The sequence below is a fragment of the Oncorhynchus mykiss genome, chromosome 22 (genome assembly GCF_057628025.1).
Source record: "Oncorhynchus mykiss isolate SJ-2025 chromosome 22, ASM5762802v1, whole genome shotgun sequence".
NCBI lineage: Eukaryota > Metazoa > Chordata > Actinopteri > Salmoniformes > Salmonidae > Oncorhynchus > Oncorhynchus mykiss.
Window position 1 is genome coordinate 47,004,585 of NC_143043.1, and position 23,919 is coordinate 47,028,503.

Below are 23,919 nucleotides of genomic sequence, written 5' to 3' on the forward strand. Positions count from 1 at the left end.
GGCATGGAGTACTTTCATATGGATATGATGTCAGTTTAGGAGTTTCAGATTACTTTTCACTGTACTACTGTAATGTCATAAAAAATATATAATATACTGGTCTACTACTCTCATTCTCATCATACCTCACTGTTTGAAAATACCACGTAAGAGATTTGTAAGATCAATAGGCATATAGTTCTCATAAACAGACCCATTGGATGTCAAAATCAGATGTACGAAGTACAGAATTACTTTATCAGGAGCTGGAGCCTATATATCTACCTATCTTGGTAATGGCTGGTTGCATTTTATTCTCAGTGAATCACACCATCCAACCATCTTCCTGTATTTTATGCAAGAGAGAAGAAGAAACAGGTTCTTGGAAGTTTCAAGTAATTCCATTAAATAACATACTTGATTTTTTTGACTTGATTTGTTTGCAGAGTAGGCTAGGATATTGTTTATTGCTAACCATTAGTAGCCCATTCTGTGTTTATGGGAAGGTGTGAGTGAGGATAGTAGGAAGGAAGGATAGCCTACACATGGCCGGATTACCGATCAGGCATTTATTTATATATTTTAATTTCACCTTTATTTAACGAGGTAGGCTAATTGAGAACAAGTTCTCATTTACAATTGCGACCTGGCCAAGATAAAGCAAAGCAGTTCGACACATACAACAACACAGAGTTACACATGGAATAAACAAACATACAGTCAATAATATAGTAGAAAAAGTCTATATACATTGTGTGCAAATGAGGTGAGATAAAGGCATGCAGGGCCAAACCTGTGTCTGACAGACAAGGGAGGTTATAAAGCCTGTGGCGTCCCAATCGAAATAGTTTGTGCATATGCAGTATTATGACCACATTTTGTGACTTGTTTGTTAGTTTATGTGTTCGGCAGGGTGTTTTTTCAGCTGTTTGCGCACACCACATGTTTTTCTTAAGGCAAGTCGAAGTTCAATGACCGAAGTCTACTCACTTTCATCTGTGATTGGTCAACAGTACTACTCCCAGTAACAGCGGGAACTATGGACAGGATTCTTCAATTAAGTGTTTGTTTGTCATTCAACGAGAGATGACCAGTTTTCGTGCAGCTTTTTTCACTTGAGAAATACTGCAACAAACATCTTAGCTGGATGTAAAATTTTGTGACTAAGACCTCCTTGGCAAAAACGTCAAAATTAATTGCAGATTTCTTGATATCTCTTAGAGAGGAAGTGTACTGGCTGTGCTGTTGCTATGGTGTCCCAAGAGGGACAAACAACAGCAATACTACCTTTTTTTTCTTGTTTTGCAAGCGAAGGCCTTTTTGGGAGTATGCAAGCACAGACATTCACTTATGCCTAGGAGCAAACAGAACCTATTTGCAGACGCCTCTGGCTGCGATTTGGCAAAATAGGCTAATCTGACCATATGCAAATAGTGTTTGCAAAACCAATGTGACATGTAGGTTAATCAACTAGACATTAGCAGCATATAATAAGAATTGCTAAAAATTGCAGGACGTAACATATCATACAAAATGGACGACGTAGTACACAATTGGATGACACAGAGTAGGTAAATGGATGACACGTGTTACACATTTGGATGACGTAGTACACAAAGAAAATGTTTTTGGCTCATGAGCACCACTTTCAAAACTACTGGCTGAAACTATACAAACGTTTTAAATCAGCTGGGTCGGTTGATAGATGACGAGTTAGGGATGTGTTGAGTAATTGGCTGGGAGCCAGTGTCTAATCAACCAAAGAGTGGGACCTGGCTGCTTGTCTGACTCCACATCCTGAGTGACAGAACTGTTAGTTAAACATACAACAGCAGCAGGCATGCGCCAGCAATGGAACTGAGCTCACAGAACAAAGACTGGAAGACAGACACCTGATGCAGCCTGTGTAAAGTCTGAGGCATAGATATATACTTATTATATTTCTACGGACTGAAAGCCCAATTCAATCTAAATTAAATTCAATGGAAGCGTGGGACAACTGGGTGGGACAACTGCCTTCCTTGGCAGAAAGAGTGTGGTATTCAAGTTGATATACAGTTGATCTTAGTCTTGTTTCACATAGTAATTGTTGCATTTCAGATTAAAATATTGCCAGTTGTGTGATTGATCTAATAGAAGTTGTGTGATTGATTAGCTAATGAATCCGTTATACAGATACAACTGACACTATTATGGGCATTTCACTGTACTTGTGGATGTGACATTAAAACTTGCAAACGTCACATGCCTCAGACCATAAGCAACTGGAATAAAGGCCTCATGACTAGCAAAGCCGTAAGCAATGCCTATTTAAACAATAAGGCTTGAGGAGGTGTGGTATGTGGCCTATATACCACGGCTAAGGGCTGTTCTTAGGCACGACGCATCGCGAGTGCCTGGACACAGGCCTTAGCCGTGGTATATTGGCCATATACACCGTACCACAAACCCCCGAGGTGCCTTATTGCTATTATAAACTGGTCACCAATATAATTAGAGCAGTAAAAATAAATGTTTTGTCATTCCAGTGGTTTACGGTCTGATTTACCACGACTGTCAGCCAATCAGTATTCATAGCTCGAACCATCCAGTTTATATTTATAAATACAATACATATCTACTTCTGTCTTGTGACCCTTGCAAGGAGGAGGAGCTGCTCAGGTGCAATATGTGCATGGGCAGAATTACACAACGCAGTGGGGAGCACGTGTTCTGTCATGTCCTCAAAACTGGTTTGTGGTTTTGCTTCTGTTGGAGCATACACTGTGAGTGTCATCACTCATGTCTAAGTGTTTGACTCAGTTTTCGGTATCGGTTCTTGTCCTGCGAGTATACGACTACAGGTTAAAGGATTGTTTGTGTGAAATTGGTAAATTGTCGAATGACAGTCCAGCCATACTGTAGTATATTCAATAGCGCATTTCATAGCTGAATTTGAGGATATATAACAACAACAAAAAGACAAAGTGGTGAATGGTAACTATCAAAACAACCGTAAACATGGCCATTTTTAAAAAACTCATTACATCTGGCATAACCTAAGAGAGGGAAACTACTGTACCACGTCTGTATGAAAAGGTGGAAGCAGTCACACAAAGAACAGGAACACCAACCCCTCCACAGCCATTGATAAGCAACACACATTGTGCTTTTCTCCACTTCCTGCTGTACTCTAATTGAATTAGGTCATTAACAAGGTACGGTAGAATAAAATATAGCCCCCCCCCCCCCCCCCCCCCCCCCCCCCCCACACACACACACACACACACACACACACACACACACACACAGGCACACCCATTGCCTACCTTTAGAACTGAGTGCTGCAGTGTAAATAATTCTACAACCTCCAAAAGTTTCTGCATGGCTGCGTTTAGACAGGGAGCCCAAATCTGATCTTTTTTTTTTCATGATAAATGGTCTTTTGACTAATCAGACAAGCGCTGAAAAAGAGCTGATGTGAAAAGATCTGATGTGATTGGTCATAGACCAATTAGTGGAAAAATTATCAAGAATCGGGATGCCTTTTTTTTTAACACAGCCTTAGTCTCCTCTCGCCTAAGTAGTCTGCGAGACAGCGGACATGCTTTAACGCAGATAATATTGGAACACTTTTCAAAATGGTAATAAAAGCAGTTATCGCTTCGCAATAAAGAAAAAGGCCTGCCTTGAGTAAAATTCTGAAAAACAACATTAAATATTGATTGAGGAATCCCCAAGGCTTTGCTTGCCCCCCTATGAGGCAAGGAGAGAGTCCCGATCATTCACTTCACCTCACACAGTATGGAGTTGTAGATGTGCTCTGGAGTTGTAGAGGTGCTCTGGAGTTGTAGGGGTGCTCTGGAGTTGTAGAGGTGCTCTGGAGTTGTAGGGGTGCTCTGGAGTTGTAGATGTGCTCTGGAGTTGTAGATGTGCTCTGGAGTTGCAGGGGTACTCTGGAGTTGCAGGGGTGCTCTGGAGTTGTAGAAGTGGTCTGGAGTTGTAAATGTGCTCTGGAGTTGTAGGGGTGCTCTGGAGTTGTAGATGTGCTCTGGAGTTGTAGGGGTGCTCTGGAGTTGTAGGGGTGCTCTGGAGTTGTAGAGGTGCTCTGGAGATGTAGGTGTGCTCTGGAGTTGTAGAGGTGCTCTGGAGTTGTAGGGGTGCTCTGGAGTTGTAGATGTGCTTTGGAGTTAATTGCCCAATGGCTGAATATCATCTCAATATCATCTCCATTTATACAAAAATAAATAATAATAATATACATTTACAGAAGTATTCAGACCCTTTACTCAGTACCCTGTTGAAGCACCATTGGCAGCAATTATAGCAATTATCGATTCTTCTTGGGATTGACACAACAAGCTTGGAACACCTGTATTTTGGGAGTTTCTCCCATTCTTCTCTGCAGATCCTTTTAATCTCTGTCAGGTTGGATGGAGAGAGTCGCTGCACAGCTATTTTCAGGTGTCTCCAGAGATGTTTGATCGGGTTCAAGTCCGGGCTCTGGCTGGGCCACTCGAGGACATTCAGAGACTTGTCCCGAAGCCACTGCTGCGTAGTCTTGGCTGTGTGTGTCATGTACTGTCATGTTGTGTCTTGTTTCTGTCCTTTCCCTTCACCCTGTCTCCCTCTGCTGGTCGTTGTTAGGTTACCTTTTCTCCCCCTCTTTTCCCCAGCTGTGCCTTGTCTCCTCCTAACTACCTCGTCACCCCTTTTCCCACCTGTTCCCTTTTTCCCTCTGATTAGTCCTCTATATCTCTCTCTGTTTCTGCTCCTGTCTTTGTCGGATTCTTGTTTGTGTTGTTCATGCCTGAACCAGACTATCGTCATGTTTGCTGCAACCTTGTCCTGTCCTGTCGGAACCTGCCGGTCCATCTGAGCCTACGTTTTGTTTTGTTATTAAAGAAGCTCTGTTTACGTTAATTCGCTTTTGGGTCCTCATTCACGCACCGTAACAGTGTGCTTAGGGTAATTTTCCGGTTGGAAGTTGAGCCTTAACCCCAGTCTGAAGACCTGAGCGCTCTGGAGCAAGTTTTCATCAAGGATCTTCCTGTACTTTGCACCATTATGCTTTGCCTCGATCCTTTCTAGTCTCCAAGCCCCTGCTGCTGAATAACATCCCCACAGCATGATGCTGTCACCACCATGCTTCACCATATGGATGGTGCCAGGTTTCCTCCAGACATGACGCTTGGCATTCAGACCAAAGAGTTAAATCTTGGTTTCATCAGACCAGACAATCTTGTTTCTCATGGTCTGAGAGTCTTTAGGTTCCTTTTTGGCAAACACCCAATTGGTGTAGTGCTGCAGAGATGGTTGTACTCCTCCAAAGATGAACTCTAGAGCTCTGTCAGAGTGACCATCGGGTTCTTGGTCACTTCCCTGACCAAAGCCCTTCTCCCCTGACTGCTCATTTTGACTGGGCGGCCAGCTCTAGGAAGAGTCTTGGTAGTTCCAAATTTCTTCCATTTAGGAATGATGGGGGCCACTGTGTTATTGGGGACCTTCAATGCTGCAGAAATGTTTTGGTATCCTTCCTTAGATCTGTGCCTCGACCAAATGCTGTCTTGGAGCTATACAGACAACTCCTTCAACTCATTGCTTGGTTTTTGCTCCGACATGCATTGCCAACTGTGGGAACTTATATAGACAGGTGTGTGCCTTTACAAATCATGTCCAATGAAGTTGTAGAAACCTCTCAAGAATGATCAATGGAAACAGGATGCACCTGAGCTCAATTTCTAATCTCATAGTAAAGGGTCTGAAAACGTATGTAAATAAGGTATTTCTGTCTCTATTTTTACAAGTCTGGTTCATCCTTGGGAGCAATTTCCAAACACCTGAAGGTACCACGTTCATCTGTACAAACAATAGCACGCAAACATAAACACCATGGGACCACGCAGCCGTCATACAGCTCAGGAAGGAGACACGTTCTGTCTGATAGAGATGAACATACTTTGGTGTGAAAAGTGCAAATCAATCCCAGAACAACAGCAAAGGACTTTGTGAAGATGCTGGAGGAAACGGGTATTAAAGTATCTGTATCCACAGTAAAACAAGTCCTATATTGACATAACCTGAAAGGCCGTTCAGCATTGAAGAAGCCACTGCACATGGGGACAAATATCGTACTTTTTGGAGAAATGTCCTCTGGTCTGATGAAACAAAAATTGAACTGTTTGGCCATAATGACCATCGTTATGTTTGGAGGAAAAAGGGGGAGGCTTGCAAGCCGAAGAACACCATCCCAACCGTGAAGCATGGGGGTTGTGGCATCATGTTGTGGTAGTGCTTTGCTGCAGGAGGGACTGGTGCACTTCACGAAATAGATGGCTTCCTGAGGCAGAAAAATTATGTGGGAATATTGAAGCAACAAGACAGTCTCAATCAGGAAGTTAAAGCTTGGCCTCAAATGCGTCTTCCAAATGGACAATGACCTGAAGCATACTTCCAAAGTTGTGGCAAAATGGCTTAAGGACAACAAAGTTAAGGTATTGGAGTGGCCATCACAAAGCCCTGACCTCAATCCCATAGAAAATGTGTGGGCAGAACTGAAAAAGCAAAGCTCTGTCAGGAGGAATGGGCCAAAATTCACCCACCTTATTTTAGGAAGCTTGTGGAAGGCTACCCAAAACATTTGACCCAAGTTAAACAATTTAAAGGCAACGCTTCCAATTACTAATTGAGTCTATGTAAACTTCTGATCCACTGGGAATGTGATGAAAGAAATAAAAGCTGAAATAAATAATTATCTCTACTATTATTCTGATATTTCACATTCTTAAAATAAAGTGGTGATCTTAAATGACCTAAAACAGGGAATTTTTACTAGGATTGAATGTCAGGGATTGTGAAAAACTGAGTTTAGATGTATTTGGCTGAGGTGTATGTAAACTTCCGACTTCTGTAAAAACTGTATTTTTACGTATATATCAATCTCTCAACTTCAAATCCCTCAAATTTGCTGTGTTTTCATGGGGAGGTGTGTGCAGGAGGAGGACAGGGGGAGCAAGTTCCTGACTTGTGGTGGCTATTCAGCAACCTGGGGGTAGAAGCTATTGGCCAGTCTGTTAGTTTTAGCCATTTAGCCATCCAGTACTGTTTGCGTCTGAGTGATGGATGTGGGGAGAAGAGGCTGAGATGCAGCCCGACAGTATGCTCTCGATGGTGCTCGAATGGAACACTAAGGGCCCTCAGGGACAGGCGGAATTTCTTCAGCCTTCTGATGTTAAAGAGTTGCTGTCGTGCCTTCTTCACCACGGTGTCCATGTAGTTTGACCATTTCAGCTCTTCTGAGATGTGTATGCCAAAGAACTTGATGTTTTTGTCTGTCTCCACGGCGGCCCAGTTGATGAGGATGGGGGCATGCCCTGCCTGGTTCCTCCTGAAGACCACAATCAGCTCCGTTGTTACACTGTCAGAAGTGCCTACCTCCTCTTTGTTGGCTGTCTCATCATTTTTAGTGATCAGGGTACTACTGTCGTGTTGTCAGTGAATTTGATAATGGAGTTCGAGGTTGGAGCCTCAAATCGTTGAGCAGCTGCTCTTGTGATCATTGTCACAAAGTCGCATCCGCCCCACTCGCTTAGAAGTTCAAAATGAGCAAGTGTTGGCTATATAGAAATGTTTACACTCAAATTGAAAATCACTAAACAAAATAATGAGGATATATATATAATCCTAATGGAGGTGTAGATTCCATCTCACATTCCATTGTTCGGACTTGTAAACAAAGGCTTCATGGGATTTATCTTTATGCAACAATGGCAATGCCCGCTTTAAGTTGAATGCCAGGAGACACTTGTGGATTTGACAGCTCAAACAAAGTTCAAACTCTGACACTACGAAAACAATCGCTATGCGGATGTTGGCTAAAGCAGACCTGATTGAATCGAGCCCTTTGTCTCAGCATGACTACAAAAAAATCTATTCAAAAAGTTGAGGAGGTCCTCAGCAACATGATCCAAACATCCACAGACCAGCAACAGCGCAGGTTGGTGGGAGGAGCTATAGGATGATGGGCTAGGTGCTTCTACACCTGCATTGCTTGCTGTTTGGGGTTTTAGGCTGGGTTTCTGTACAGCACTTTGAGATATCAGCTGATGTACGAAGGGCTATATAAATACATTTGATTTGATTTGATTTGCTAGTTGTAATGGCTGGAGTGGAATTCTTCACCTGTGGGATCATCTGAGACCAGCCACCCGGACAGCTGATGAAACTGAGGAGTATTTCTGTCTGTAATAAATCTGTTTTTGTGTCGAAAAACTTATTCTGATTGGTTGGCCCTGGCTCCCCAGTGGGTGATCCTATGCCCCCCCAGGCCCATCCATGGCTGCGCCTCTGGCCAGTCATTTGAAATCCATAGATTAGGACCTAATTTATCTATTTCAAATGACTGATTTCCTTATCTGAACTGTAACTCAGTAAAATCTTTGAAATTGTTGCATGGTACGTTTATATTTGTGTTCAGTATGTGAAGTCAGACTTTTCTTTTTTTCTACTAAATATCCACACACTTTGCTCCATTGCAATTTCAATGAAATTGGTCGAAGAGTATAAAATGGGATATCATGAATATAGAAAGGCAAAAACACATTTAGATGACATTGAGTGTTGGACACGTGGGAATAAAAAGGATGGAGAGACATCAAACCTCACCTTGGGGAGTTAGAGAAAAATAATGGTCCAATTCTATAAACAGCTCATAAGCCAGATAGATGAAAAATAGTAAACAAAAACAAAAAACTAACGTAATGCCAGCAAAAAAACCACAGAGGGTAAAATTCATTTGTTTTCCTATTACATTTGGAAAATAAAAAGATAATGGCCTTTTTAATTGACTTTTTAAGTAACTGGAAAATAGAGGAAGTGTAATAAGAATTTCAGTCAGCTGCTTATGCATTTACCTTAACCCTCTTCTGTCAATCCTCTGGGATCTATGCTCTGTACTTCAATGACAAATGTGGTAGTGCCACAGATACAGAATGTAATGGAGGTATTACTTCCAAATACCACAGAGGACAGTGAGGACTAAAGTGTGTAACCACGTTTTTTATATTACAGATTAACTACACTTTCACGTGCTAATGGTATTCAATGCGTTCTGAAAGTATTCAGACCCCTTGACTTTTTTCACATGTTGTTACGTTACAGCCTTCTTCTAAAATGGATGAACTGTTGTTGTTTTTCTCATCAATCTACACACAATACCCCATAATGACACAGCAAAACTGTTTTTTTTAGAAATGTTTCCTGTCTCGGATCTCTATGGACAATTCCTTCGACCTCATGGCTTGGTTTTTTTCTCTGACATGCACTGTCAACTGTGGGACCTTATATGGACAGGTGTGTGCCTTTCCAAATCATGTCCAATCAATTGGATTTAACACAGGTGGACTCCAATCAAGTTGTAGAAACATCTCAAGAGTGATCAATGGAAACAGGATGCACCTGAGCTCAATTTCAAGTCTCATCGCAAAGGGTCTGAATACTTATGTATTAAATACTGAATAAATACTGAATACTTACTTATTAAATATATAAAAACCTGTTTTTGCTTTGTCATTATGGGGTATTATGTTAAGATTGATGAGAAAAAATAATATTGTATACATTTTAGAATAAGGCTGTAACGTAACAAAATGAGGAAAAATTCAAGAGGTCTGAATACTTTGCAAATGCACTGCACTTGATCACACTATATTACAAAAAGCATCACAATACATTACATAATACATCACAATACATTACACAGTACATCACAATACATTATATAATGCATCACAATACATTACATAATACATCACAATATATTTAAGGAAATACTGACAGCTGGATGTTAACTCTGCAAGGGGAATAATCATCAGATCAGTGTTTGCCCATGATAGTTCAATCTCATCCTGCTGTAAAAGCAAACATATAAACTTGCCCTCCTCTTTATCCATCACTGTCCCTTACTCGACATCAGTCCCATAGCAGTCTGTTCATGTAGTGGATATAGCCTAAGACACTCACTGAGTGGTGATATGAGAAATCTCCGCACTCGCAGCAAGGCCAAAATCATTGAAATTCCGATCACAGTACTAGCAGAAGTACAGCATGTCTCTCAGGAAATTGGAGTTCAAGCGCTCTCACAGGAGATGGGAAGAGCTCAAACTTCTCACGTCACCAGGAGCCTCGTAGGCTGGGGTTCTGGTCAGGGACCTCTTCGACAAGGAGACACCCGTCAACACACACACACACACACACAGACACACACACACACACACACACGTGCAGTACTCCTTATAGAAGAAAACATATTGATGTGTTAGTACATTAAAAAGAACAGTCATGTATTATTTTCTCTGTCCTACATTCACTAAAAACACTCAGTTTACCCTGTGTTTACCCTCTAATTAAAAACGGAAGAACTAATGGTATTCACAATCATCTGCAAACAAGTGAGTGGCATTAGGACTATTTGCTGAACGCTTTTGAAAGAAAAGGTTAGAGATGTGTGGGAAGGCCAAAGAGGTATTTTTTTTGTTCATCCTCCTGATAGATTGTGATAATAGATAATGCGTGCTTCATTTGGTTCCTGTTGCTAAATGGGTTCACTTCCTGAATACCAAATCAATGCACTATTGAATAAAAGTAGTCCTGAAAAATAGGAAAGGCGTAACAAGGGCAACAATCTGGATAAGTTACCTATTTCCAGAGCTCGTCTTCAAGGTCATTAATAACAGTAAATCAAACGAACATCCATACATACTGTGGCTTATGTCTGTTCATGTAAAATAACACACAAACTATTACAATAACAAAACAAGAATGGAATCTCAGCCCTTGGACACAAGGGCATTCCAACTTAACTCCACTCCTCTGTGCTCTCTCTGACCCGATTTGGAAACAAGGGTCTTTTTAGAGGAAACATGCTAGCCCACTGAGGCCAAACAAGCTGTGACAACTACCTCCTCAGCTGTTGCTATGGACACGGGAGCCAAGGGGCTAACTGAGTCAATATTCAGGCTATGGCTTGATGTCGGTTACACTCAGGCTGGAAGTAACTTCGGCGGTGTGACCTTTCCTTTTGACAGTTTTTGACAATAGAAGTTCCCAGGCCCAGGCCAGACCCCACCTTGGTGAGAAGTCAAATCATTTGAATGCTTTGAACTGCTTGTTTTCATCCTCCCTTTTCTTCTGTTTGCCTGACAAGTTCAGAGGGAATAGATCACAGGGTATAAGTCAACAGCATAAGTAAAGGTTACAGTCCTTAACGCACCTCTAGACATTTAGGGAAGATTCAGAACAAGAAAACAGAATGGTAGTTGTAACACCGAAGCCTCTGATTCAAGTCTTTGAGCATTTGAACCTTCTGGATCTGGGCTCTAAAAATAATTTTTAAGTAGTGTCTTACAACAACATGTCATACTGAATCATAGCTTTCCCAGCCAGCCAGAGCACAGCAGGCCAATATGCTCCCAGCCAGGCAAAGAAACAGCCCGAACAAAACAATAACAACAGAGCTATCCCACCGTGCATGGTGACAGTGACAGCTTAGTGTAACCGGAGAGTCAGATTGGTGGCCAGGATAGAGGATTATGAAAGGTGGATGCCACGACCAGACACAGACCACGAGGAATAGACAGTGATAGAGTAGAACTGGGATGATAAACCAACCACTTATCGTGGACAGTTTGCTGATATCGTTCATTACCATAAACAATCTATAGGGCCATATGAAATAAATGAAATGAGTTTGCTATGGTTAATTGTTAATGTGACAATTGATAGCTACAACATTCAAAGTAGTAGTAGTTGTTTTAAGGGTATTATACAAAAAAATGTTATAAACGTATCATTCAGTTTATTGTTATCGTGAAAATTCAGTCAATTTATCGTTATATAAATGTTTGGCCATATCGCCCGGCTTGATGATAGAGTGACATATTGCTGTCTCAGGAGTGGAAAAGGCAGGAAGTCGACTACATTATATCATACTTCACAGCCTAAGAATGTCATGGAATGTTGTTCATATCAATGTAAACAATAGGCTGTACAGGATGAAGTACCAGAACACAGGACAATTCAACATACACTTTTTTCTTCAAGTGTCCTTACAATCTAAGGAAGGGTGTTTGTAACCATCTTTCAGTCTGGTCAAGTGCAGCAGAGAAGATACTTGTGGTACTCTTCAGGTTCATCAATACTCAATAAAGGCCATGCCACTACTTTCTGTTGGGTTGGCATTGTCCTACTCGTATCCATCCTTTGAGTTAGTGGCATGTTTGCTGGCTAGGGTTGAGTTAAATGCCCTGAGAGAATTATAGGTCCTAATTGTAAGGAGCTTGACCAGGCTGCAGAGGGTGTTTCTCCCCACTGTTTCATTTTGACCACTGGGACCCAGAAAGGGAGAGACTAAATTATTCCCTTAGACTTGTTGCGGTGGATTCTGCTGAGTGGTCGTTCGTCCATTAAACTAACACAAGAGTGAAGGACCTCTTATAGCCAGATAAATAACACGGAATGGCCTAAGTGAGCTTATTGTAGACTAGCGTAAAACCAAGGCAAAAATCAACAGGCTCATTAGTCTGCTCTTGTGATTGTCTGTGTAGACATTTCTCCATCATTCTTTCAGCCCGACTTCTCTCTGTGATCTGAGTAATACTAATTGTGATTGTCTGTGTAGACATTTCTCCATCATTCTTTCAGCCCAACTTCTCTCTGTGATCTGAGTAATACTGTTGTTCCTCATAAGTAAGAAGATATACCAAGTGACTTTATTTTATTACAATTGTTTTTCAGGGGGTAGATCAGCTTTAATATTGCAGATAGATTGTGGCTTCCATCAATGTATGTGTCTGCATCATTTCCAATCCCCCATATATTGTTTTGTAAATATATATATATAAATATGTATATACTGTATATATTAATATATATATATATATTTTCCTTTATTATTTTCCCCTAACCCTACCATCCCTCCCCTTATTGGAGTAAACTAATGGACAACAACTCTTAGGCTTCTACTTCCAGCTTATACTGTACATACTATATATTTTACAGACAAAGTATATTTTACAATAGTTATCTTTTGTTTGTTTTAAGTCCCATCCTTCAGCTCCACTTAACCCCTCCTATCTATCTCTGAAGACCATCAAGTTTTTTTAAACTGTGCTGTAATGTTACACAAAAGTTCTGAACCTTTCTATTCTCATAGACTCCACTGTGCCTTGCAAAAGTATTCAACCCCCTTGGCATTTTTCTTATTTTGTTGCATTACAACCTATAATTTAAATGGATTTTTATTTGGAATTCTTGTAATGAACATACACAAAATACTAAAAATTGGTTAAGTGAAATGAAAAAAATTACAAAATTCTAAAAAATAAAAAACGGAAAATTGGTGCCTGCATACTGTATGTATTCACCCCTTTACTATGAAGCTCCTAAATAAGATCTGGTGAAACCAATTACCTTCAGAAGTCACATAATTAGTTAAATAAAGTCCACCTGTGTGCAATCTAAGTGTCACATGATCTCAGAATATATACGCCTATTCTGAAAGGCCCCAGAGTCTGCAACGCCACTAAGCAAGGGGCACTACCAAGCAAGCGGCACTATGAAGACCAAGGAGCTCTCCAAATAGGTCAGGGACACATTTTTGGAGAAGTGCAGATCAGGGTTGGGTTATAAAAAAATATCATAATCTTTGAACATCCCACTGAGAACCATTACATCTATTATTAAAGAATGGAAAGAATATGGCACAACAACAAACCTGTCAAGAGAGGGCCGCCCACCAAAACTCACAGACCAGGCAAGGAGGGAATTCATCAGAGAGGCAAACAAAGAGACCAAAGATCACCCTGAAGGAGCTGCAAAGCTCCACAGCGGAGATTGGAGTATCTGTCCATAGGACCACTTTAAGCCGTACACTCCACAGAGCTGGGCTTTACGGAAGAGTGGCCAGGAAATAGCCATTGTTTAAAGAAAAATATTTGCATATGGAAGAAGGCACTCTGGTCAGATGAGACTAAAATTCAGCTTTTTGGCAATCAAGGAAAACACTATGTCTGGGGCAAACCAAATATACACTTCTTCAAAGTGGTAGGCATGTTTGTGTAAATCGAATGATACAAACAAAATAGGAAAAATGCCAAGGAGGTGAAAACTTTTTTGCTAAGAGTATTATTATAATATATATTGATTGACTATGACTTTTTAAAATCACCCAGGAGTGCTATTTACAGAGGTAAATTTTGCAATTCTTCAGCCATTCCTCTGTGACAAAAAACAAGCTACACATGGACAGTACCAAAACAAATGATCTAATGATTCTATCTCTTCACAGCTAAATTTGCAGAGCTGGGATGGTTGTATCCCACATATATATATATAACATTCTATTGTTTGCAAGAATGTTTATCATCATTTCAATAGAAAAACTCTATGTTTTGAATCCAGCATTGTTTTCTGTATCAGTTCATAAACCATGTACCAAAGAAATTGGTACATGGAAACTCTCTTCCCAACTATTTTGAGATCTATATGGCACATCTGTCAATTTTTTGGTTCTTAAATTAAACTGGTATACTTTTTTTATTTATCACAATTTTCTTTAGCGAATTTTGGTCTTTAGTGCAGTGCGGATAGAAAAGTTCAATGTGACTTTATTACATTTAAGTGGATTTTCTCATCCTGTCTACAGCTGGTGTCACTGTATATTGCTGTATTCTCTCTCAATATCTCAGACAGAAAATTGCATTTTGCAATATAAAATGGAAAGCAATAACCATTTGTTATTTCACATCCATGCACAATCACAAAATATTGAATCTATCTTTACCTGAGTAATCTCAAATATCAAACAGTCTCACAAGTATATATTCTTTGGATAAATTGTCTTCATTTGAAATAACAACCCATGAACAGATTTGAGTTACTTTGCATGATTGGCAATAATTTAGCAGCTGAATGGATTGAAACACAAAGAAAGCCTTCAGTGATGGATGTTGAGATATTATGCACAAGTCATTTGTCTCACAAAATTCAGATACGTTGAAGGGGTTTCTCAGTGATTTCCCCTGTTTGCTTCAGTCTTAAACTTAGAGACAACATTCAATACCCTGTCTGTCTGCCAGAGTGTTGTGAGGATCCCAGTCTTAATCTTAGAGACAACATTCAATACCCTGTCTGTCTGCCAGAGTGTTGTGAGGATCCCAGTCTTAATCTTAGAGACAACATTCAATACCCTGTCTGTCTGCCAGAGTGTTGTGAGGATCCCAGTCTTAATCTTAGAGACAACATTCAATACCCTGTCTGTCTGCCAGAGTGTTGTGAGGATTCCAGTCTTAATCTTAGAGACAACATTCAATACCCTGTCTGTCTGCCAGAGTGTTGTGAGGATCCCAGTCTTAATCTCAGAGACAACATTCAATACCCTGTCTGTCTGCCAGAGTGTTGTGAGGATCCCAGTCTTAATCTTAGAGACATCATTCAATACCCTGTCTGTCTGCCAGAGTGTTGTGAGGATCTCAGTCTTAATCTTAGAGACAACATTCAATACCCTGTCTGTCTGCCAGAGTGTTGTGAGGATTCCAGTCATTCCATTTAACATCCCTCATCAGACAACACCATACTTACCTGATCAGTTATCTTCTCTCCTGTCAGCTGGGAGACAAGGACACAGGCTACACTGAATGTCTTGGCGTCTAATCTGAGTGTTTCTGTTGTTCTTGTTGTTGTTGTTGTTGGCTAGAGTGTGAATCCAAATAGTATGGTGGCCAATAAAATGTTTAAATGATCACGATGCAAAAATCTGTGGCCTGCCCCCACATCGGATGTTGTTGTTATGAAAGGATATCCTGTTCGTATTGTGCCCTCTGAAGTGGATTAACCGCTGATTGTGTGTTTTACAGATGGTCGTGCCAAGTTGTATCCGTGTCAAACTCTCCTTAAAGTCACTCGATTTGGATCATCCTGTAATTCAAAGGCAGCAGGCAGCAATAGAATCAAGGAAGTGAAGGACCACCAGCTCCTGGAATACAGGTAGGATATGTATGCCTCTCACACTTTAAGATCTACTACCCTCTAGTGGTAATCTTGGATGGTACACTATTTAGTCAAAGAAGTCCTTGAATAAAAATCTATGGTATGACCATCTTTAGTGACCTCTGGTGTTGAGAAACGATATTACACCAACCTCTGCGAAAAGTTAGTTAACTGTTAACCAAAAGGTTAAGACTACTTATATAAAACCTATATACATTCGAATTTGGTTGTATTGGTTTGTATTGGTTGGACATACAAATCTATGAAAAACTTATATAAAACTTCTATACATTTGCATTTGGTTAGATTGGATTTGGTTGGACATACAAATCCATGAAAAACGTTCCTAGATAAGTCAGGGTGCTTTCTTCAATTGTTCAGTTATTGAAATGTTTAAGATTTCATGCAGGCCTAATTCAAATGCAAATTGTATAAATACCCCCATATTTAAATATATATCTGACTTGAAACAAGCAGAGTTAATTGTGTAATGTTGTGCAAATTATTGGAAACACCTTGACCACTCTCTGAGCTGCAAAGTAGAGCTGTGAAACATGCTGGATGCGAGCCAACCAGGATGCGGTAACAGCGATATGGGGCATGATGATAAAACATGCAGGCTGAAGTAGAGTAAGATCAATAATTCAGATACAAGTACCAGACTAACACAATTCTAATCAGGATGCCATTAAAACAACTGCTAAGGTGAGGGGGAAAAAAAGGTAATTTGATATCTTAAAAGCCTTGATTACCAATTCAATGAATTTTGTCTGTGTGTAATGCATGTTTAGCCTATATGAACCAGTAAATGAACCAGATGTCAGGTAATGAATGGTTATAGCATTATGTGTGATATTAAGCAATTAGACTCGAGGGGGTGTGGTATATGGCCAATATACTACAGCTAAGGGCTGTTCTTATGACGCAACACGGTGTGCCAGGATACAGCCCTTAGCCGTGGTATATTGACCATAGACAACAAACCCTAGGAACCTTATTGCTATTATAAACTGGTTACCAACGTAATTAGAACAGTAAACAAGTAGTTTTGCGTCATACACGTTGTATACTATCTGATATACCACGTCTTTCAGCCAATCAGCATCCAGGGCTCGAATGACCCGGTTATTTAAAAGAAAAAAATCGTTATACATTTATTAATAATACATTATACGGTAACGCATGGTTGGGTCATAGAAAGGATTCCAAAGACTATTTTTTTCTCATGCATCTCATTCTTCCTCTTTTTTAATTATAATGGAGTTTACTGCCAAAGCAACTGGGAAGCCAGATGGACAACTAAAGCACCTACTTTGTCTTCAGAAAGTATTCACACCCCTTGACTTTTTCCACATTTTGTTGTGTTACAGGCTGAATTTAAAATGGATTAAACTTTTTTTTTATTCACTGGCCTACACACAATACCCTATAATGTCAAAGTGAATTAAACATTTTTTTTCTTCTTCAATTGATCAATTCATTAAGAATTAAAAGCTGACACGTCTTGAGTCGATAAGTATTCAACTCCTTTGTTATGGCAAGCCTAAATAAGTTTAGGAGTTAAAATGTGTTTAACAAGTCACATAATAAGTTGCATGAACTCACTCTTTGTGCAATAATTGTGTTTAACATGATGGGTAAAATGAATAGAAGCAAACATTTAATATCCCTTTTAGCATTGTGAAGTTCTTAGTTACTGTACATTTAGGATGGTGTATCAATACACCCAGTCACTACAAGGATACAGGTGTTCTTCCTAACTCAGTGGCCGGAGAGGAAGGAAACCGGTCAAGGATTTCACCATGAGGCCAATGGTTACAAAGTTAAGGGCTGTGATAGGAGAAAACTGAGGATGGATCAACAACATTGTAGTTACTCCACAATACAAACCTAAATGACAGAGAGAAAAGAAGGAACCCTGTACAGAATAAAACATATTCCTAAACATCCATCCTGTTTGCAACAAGGTTTTAACGTAAAATTGCCACAAATGTGGCAAAGCATTTAACTTTTTGTCCTCAATAAAAAGTGTTACAGTTGAAGTCGTAAGTTTACATACACCTTAGCCAGATACATTTAAACTCAGTTTTTCACAATTCCTGACATATAATAATAGGACAAATTCCCTGTCTTAGGTCAGTTAGGATCATCACTTTATTTTAAGAATGTGAAATGTCAATGTCAATATTATTTTTTTTTTTGACCACCGGTGGGTCAGAAGTTTACATACACTCAATTAGTATTTAGTAGCATTGTCTTTAAATTGTCTTTAAAGGCACAGTCAACTTAGTGTATGTAAACTTCTGACCCACTGGAATTGTGATACAGTGAATTTTAAGTGAAATAATCTGTCTGTAAACAATTGTTGGAAAAATGACTGTGTCATCCACAAAGTAGATGTCCTAACTGACTAGCCAAAACTATAGTTTGTTAACAAGAAATTTGTGGAGTGGTGGAAAAATTAGTTTTAATGACTCCAATCTAAGTGTATGTAAACTTCTGATTTCAACTGAATGTTATGGGAAAATCCAATCCATCACATTACTGAGTACCACTCTTCATATTTTCAAGCATAGTGGTGGCATCATCATGTTATTTGTATGCTTGCAATCGTTAAGGACTGGGTAGTTTTCAGGATAGAAAAAAATTGATGGAATGGAGCTAAGCACAGTCTAAATCCTAGAGGAAAACCTTGTTCAGTCTGCTTTCCACCAGACGCTGGGAGATTAATTCACCTTTCAGCAGGTCAATAACATAAAACACAAGTTAAAACCTACACTGGTGTCGCTTACCAAGTTGACAGTGAATGTTCCTGAGGGGCCAAGTTACAGTTTTGATTTAAATCTACTTGAAAATCTATGGCAAGACCTGAAAATAGTTGTTTAGCAATGATCAACAACCAATTTGACAGAGCTTGAATCATTTTATTAACGCGCAAATGGGGCACAATCCAGACTTACCCAGCAAGACTCACAGCTGTAATCATTGTCAAATGTTGATCTAAAAAGTATTGACTCAGGGGTGTGAATACTTACACTACCGTTCAAAAGTTTGGAGTCACTTAGAAATGTCCTTGTTTTTGATAGAATCGATTAAAAAAAATGTCCATTAAAATAACAGATTAATCAGAAATACACTGTAGAATGTGGCAGATCAGGGGGTTTGGTCAAGACTTTTACACAGATCAGACACGGACGGAGTAGGATTAGCTCGGTTTCAAGGGTGTTTATTTAAATAATAAATCAAAAGAAAAGGATAGGTCTCCCACATGAGACCCTCTCCGGGATACCGTCTTCTGGGCTCCGAGTCTTGCTGTATCACGTCGGCCACAAAAACTGAACGCCCTCCTTTTAGCTCAGGCACTGTCTCTAACTAAACAGAAGTCACCTTTCTTCCCCCAATCCCTCTCCTTGTGTGCTGCCCTTCTGGCAGCTTTATGGGACTCATACAGCTGGTGAGCAATCAGCCCTTGATTACCCACCAACCACAATCAGCCCCAATTTGTCCTGGCCGGAGAGCCCGTCGGGACCTGGCACGTCCAGCAGAGGGAGCCATTGCCTCGTGATGTAGACCCGTCTGCCACCATGGCCTCGACGAGTCTCCCCCTGGTGGCTGACCTGCTGTACGCCACAAGACATTGTTAATGTTTTAAACTGAGCAAGAGGACAAGTACAGTTGAGAACTTATGAGGCATCTGTTTCTCAAACTAGACACTCTAATGTACTTGTCCTCTTTCTCAGTTGTGCACCGGGGCCTCCCACTCCTTTTACTGTTCTGGTTAGGGCCAGTTTGCGCTGTTCTGTGAAGGGAGTGTTGTACCAGATCTTCAGTTTCTTGGCAATTTCTCGCATGGAATAGCCTTCATTTCAAAGAACAAGAATAGACTGACGAGTTTCAGAAGAAAGTTCTTTGTTTCTGACCATTTTGAGCCTTTAATCAAACCCACAAATGCTGATGCTCCAGATACTCAACTAGACTGAAGACGGACAGTTTTATTGTTTCTTTAATTAGAACAACGGTACTCAGCTGTGCTAACATAATTGCAAAAGGGTTTTCTAATGATCAATTAGCCTTTTAAAATGATTAACTTGGATTAGCTAACACAACGTGCCATTGGAACACAGGAGTGATGGTTGCTGATAATGGGCCTCTGTACACCTATGTAGATATTCCATTAAAAAACAGCCGTTTCCAGCTACAACAGTTATTTACATCATTAACAATGTCTACACTGTATTTCTGATCATGTTATTTTAATGGACAAAAATGTTGATTTTCCTTTAATTTGATATTTATATTTTTCATTTTCAATAAATTTGCAAACACTTCTAAAATCATGTTTTCACTTTGTCATTATGGGGTATTGGGGGAGAGAAAAAGTATATTTAAACCATTTTGTAGTCAGGCTGCAACACAAAACCAGTCTATGGGTATTAATAGTTTTTGAAGGCACTGTAAAGCATACCTGTATCAACATTGTCATTTTGAGGTGTAGGAAATGATTACAAAACATATGCATGATTGGAATTTGTCAATAACTTTTAAACTTTTAAACTTGCATTACTAAAGAACAGTCTTATGGCATTTGGTGGGTTAGTTATTCTGCCCCTAACGGTGGCCATGTCAACTGTCACAGCGAAATAGTAACTTGTCAAGCAAGTCTTTCACTGCCTTCTATAGGGAATCAATACGAGATGTCCTGTTCTACAAGCTAAGAGGGTGAATCTCTTTGAGAATAGTTAGAGTTATCTGAAGAAAATCTGCTTGCATTCCATGGTGTTTAATCAGATCAGATCTAACCACATTGGGTACTGAGGCACAGTGAGTTGTCATTGTTGTAACATGAGCAGGTGACAGCCTTAATTGTAATTGTCACAGTAGGTGTCCAGCCCCACGCTCTCCTCCCAGTTCTTAGCCACGCTATTCTTCTTGTTCTTCTCCGCCATGATAATGGCAGCTACCACGGTGATCACCACGGTGACCGTCAGAATGAGCACTGTCACAGTCTCGCCGACACACAGCTCATCATCCACTTCTCCCATGGACCTGCCCTGTAGCTCGGTGGGCTGGCTGCACCTCAGCTCCTGGTAGTCATCCAGGAAGACCCTGTGGATGCTGGACAACTTCCTGAACACCCTCTGCAGGTCGCAATCACAGTGCCAGGGGTTGCCCTCCAACAGGACATGGAGGCTGGGGGTGTGGATGCTCAACAGGGTCCTGTAGCCCAGGGTGCTTAGACGGTTGAGGGCCAGGTCCAGCAGAGTTAGGGAAGACATAGGGGCGAAGACTCCTGGCTCAGTGGAGCTGATCAAGTTCCCCCGAAGGCCCAGCACCTCCAGGGAGCGCAGCGTGGAGAAGAGGCCTGAACCCAGGGAGGTTAGATGGTTCCCCTCCAGGTGGAGCTGGCGCAGGCCAGTCAGGTAACCCAGGGCTCTGGGCTTTACTGTGGAGATTAGGTTGCTGCTCAGGTCCAGCTTCTGGAGGCTATCCAGGCTGTGGAAGGTCCCACTCTCCAGGACGGTGAGATGGTTGTGATCCAGCAGGAGCTCGGTTAGGGATTCAAGGCCCAGGGAGAAGCCAGGCCCCAGGGCAGAAAGGTGGTTATGGCTCAGGTCCAGCCTCCTCAGCCCCCGGAGGGAGGAGAAAGCGCCGTCATCTACATGGCTGAGGTTGTTCTCTTTTAAAAGGAGCACCCTCAGGCTCCACAGGGTCCCAAATGAACCTTCTTGGAGCACTGTCAACAGGTTTCTGGACAGGTCCAGGTACTCTGTGTTGTGGGGGACATTCCTAAGAGGAGTGGTAAGATTCCCACCCGAACAGTTGATATATTTTATATCTGTGAGGCAGCTGCACCCGTCATAGCAAGCAGTACTTTTCTTGAATGTAAAAGGGATAACATACATGATGAATATGAACCAATGGGATGGATCCATCCTGTTCCTGAAATAAATAAAAGAACAAAGGCTTATGCATTTCACAACATATCCTGAAAAATGATATGACGGTGAATTATTTGTTAGTGTTTGTGTGAACACTACTCCCACAAGCTTGAGAAAAGCATCAGATACTTTACCCTGTCTAAAAACAACAACTGTTCAAACACTGTATGCTGAATATACCTTGAGCTGGTTTAGAGTGTTAGCCTGTAATTAACAACAGTTATGTCAAACAGACAAAGCGACAGGAACAGCAACTTACTTTAGCACACTATTAAGCAAAAAAAACAAGACGAAGAACCCCCACGCCTTACCCGTTGTCTGTGGTAGCTTAATTGTAAAAGTCAGCACACCATGTAGCATATGTCTGCGTCTATCCCCGGACTGCCAGCAGATGAACCACACGGAGCAGACAGACCAGACAGCTGACCTGATCCATCTGTCAACCTCTGAAAAGAAGGGGTGGTCTGCTCACAGCCCCCCCTCCCCCTCCACCCTTCAACCCTTCCACTCCTCTCTAGTGCACCTGTTGACAGGTGAGGGCCGCTCTGACAATGGCGGTGTGAATAATTCACACAGTGGCAGGAAGAGAGTCGACTTCCCACCCTGCCTGGTCTAAGTCACATACTGTACCAATGGAGATGGAAGTGATGGCGGTGGAGTGGTTCTTTATTGCATTGTTAGGAGCTAGTAACTCATGCATTTTACTGCACCCGCTAGAACATCTGCTAAACTCTGTATGCGACCAATAAACTTTTGATTTGATTTGAAAGAGGAGGAAGACATGGCACCGCATCAATAAACAACACTTTCGATAGTAAGGTCTACGTAGACTAGCCAATGACAGACACAGCAGGTGTCTACAGTAGACTAGCCAATGACAGACACAGCAGCTGTCTACAGTAGACTAGCCAATGACAGACACAGCAGCTGTCTACAGTAGACTAGCCAATGACAGACACAGCAGGTGTCTACAGTAGACTAGCCAATGACAGACACAGCAGCTGTCTACAGTAGACTAGCCAATGACAGACACAGCAGCTGTCTACAGTAGACTAGCCAATGACAGACACAGCAGGTGTCTACAGTAGACTAGCCAATGACAGACACAGCAGCTGTCTGTTATCTTTATCGTAACCAGCATCATTAAGTGTTGCACACGTGGTTACTCCAGCTACATTGTTATTCCACTCCTTTTAGACTAGACCTCATTTCACTCCGTGTCATTTTGAAGTCACATGCTTACTCTGTAAACCCAGCAGAGAGCAGGAGTATGCTGCTAGCTGCCTGGATCCTGGAGTCGACTGCTCCTCTGCTCCATAAAGATGTGCTGTGCTGGATCCCCACAGCTAAACCCAGCCCAGCTATCAAGTGGAGGAAACATGATTGGAAAAGAGGTTCATTACTCAACCACTGTGAGCTGGGGCAAAACACCATGGGAGCAGATGAGTGCTGAATATCAAACCAGACTCTATCAGGGAAAACATGCAGACCACCCAGGAAATTCCTACCAGCGTGATCAGCAAGGATATTGTGTAATTGCAATTCATTTTACCATGACATTTAACCCATCTATTTTTGTATTTAGACTGAAGGCTGATGTGCGGGCTTCCTGAGTGGGTTTCAATAAGAGACAAACACAGCAGATGGCAGCATTGCCACGTGGTAGCACTTGACTTGCAAAAAGAGGAAGACAAAGCTACTATAAATAAGCAATGGAAGACATTATTATGGCAATTCATAGATCTATGCAAATAGCACTTCTGAGTAGAACTAGTATGATACAAAGCACTGTCCCAAAATGATTTGTTTTGAGAAAGAGAAGAAATGTTTGGTTCAGAACAACCAGAACAACCTTTTCTCCATGTACAGCAGTAGCTAAAGGAAACCAGTGAGTGCAGAAACAATAGTTACTCCTATACAATGTAAAGCGCTTCTATACCTAAATGCGATAAAAAAAAGCTATTAATTATTAATTCTC

At 41.0% G+C, this 23,919-nt stretch overlaps 1 protein-coding gene across 1 annotated transcript; it reads right to left on the reverse strand.

The window, feature by feature from the left end:
* Nucleotides 1-18,905: 18,905 nt before the first annotated feature.
* Nucleotides 18,906-22,062, reverse strand: LOC110502131 (uncharacterized). The gene has a single exon (XM_021579998.3). It carries the CDS (start codon nucleotides 21,933-21,935, stop codon nucleotides 20,862-20,864), a length of 1,074 nt encoding a protein of 357 aa, XP_021435673.2. The 5' UTR covers nucleotides 21,936-22,062; the 3' UTR covers nucleotides 18,906-20,861.
* Nucleotides 22,063-23,919: the final 1,857 nt, after the last annotated feature.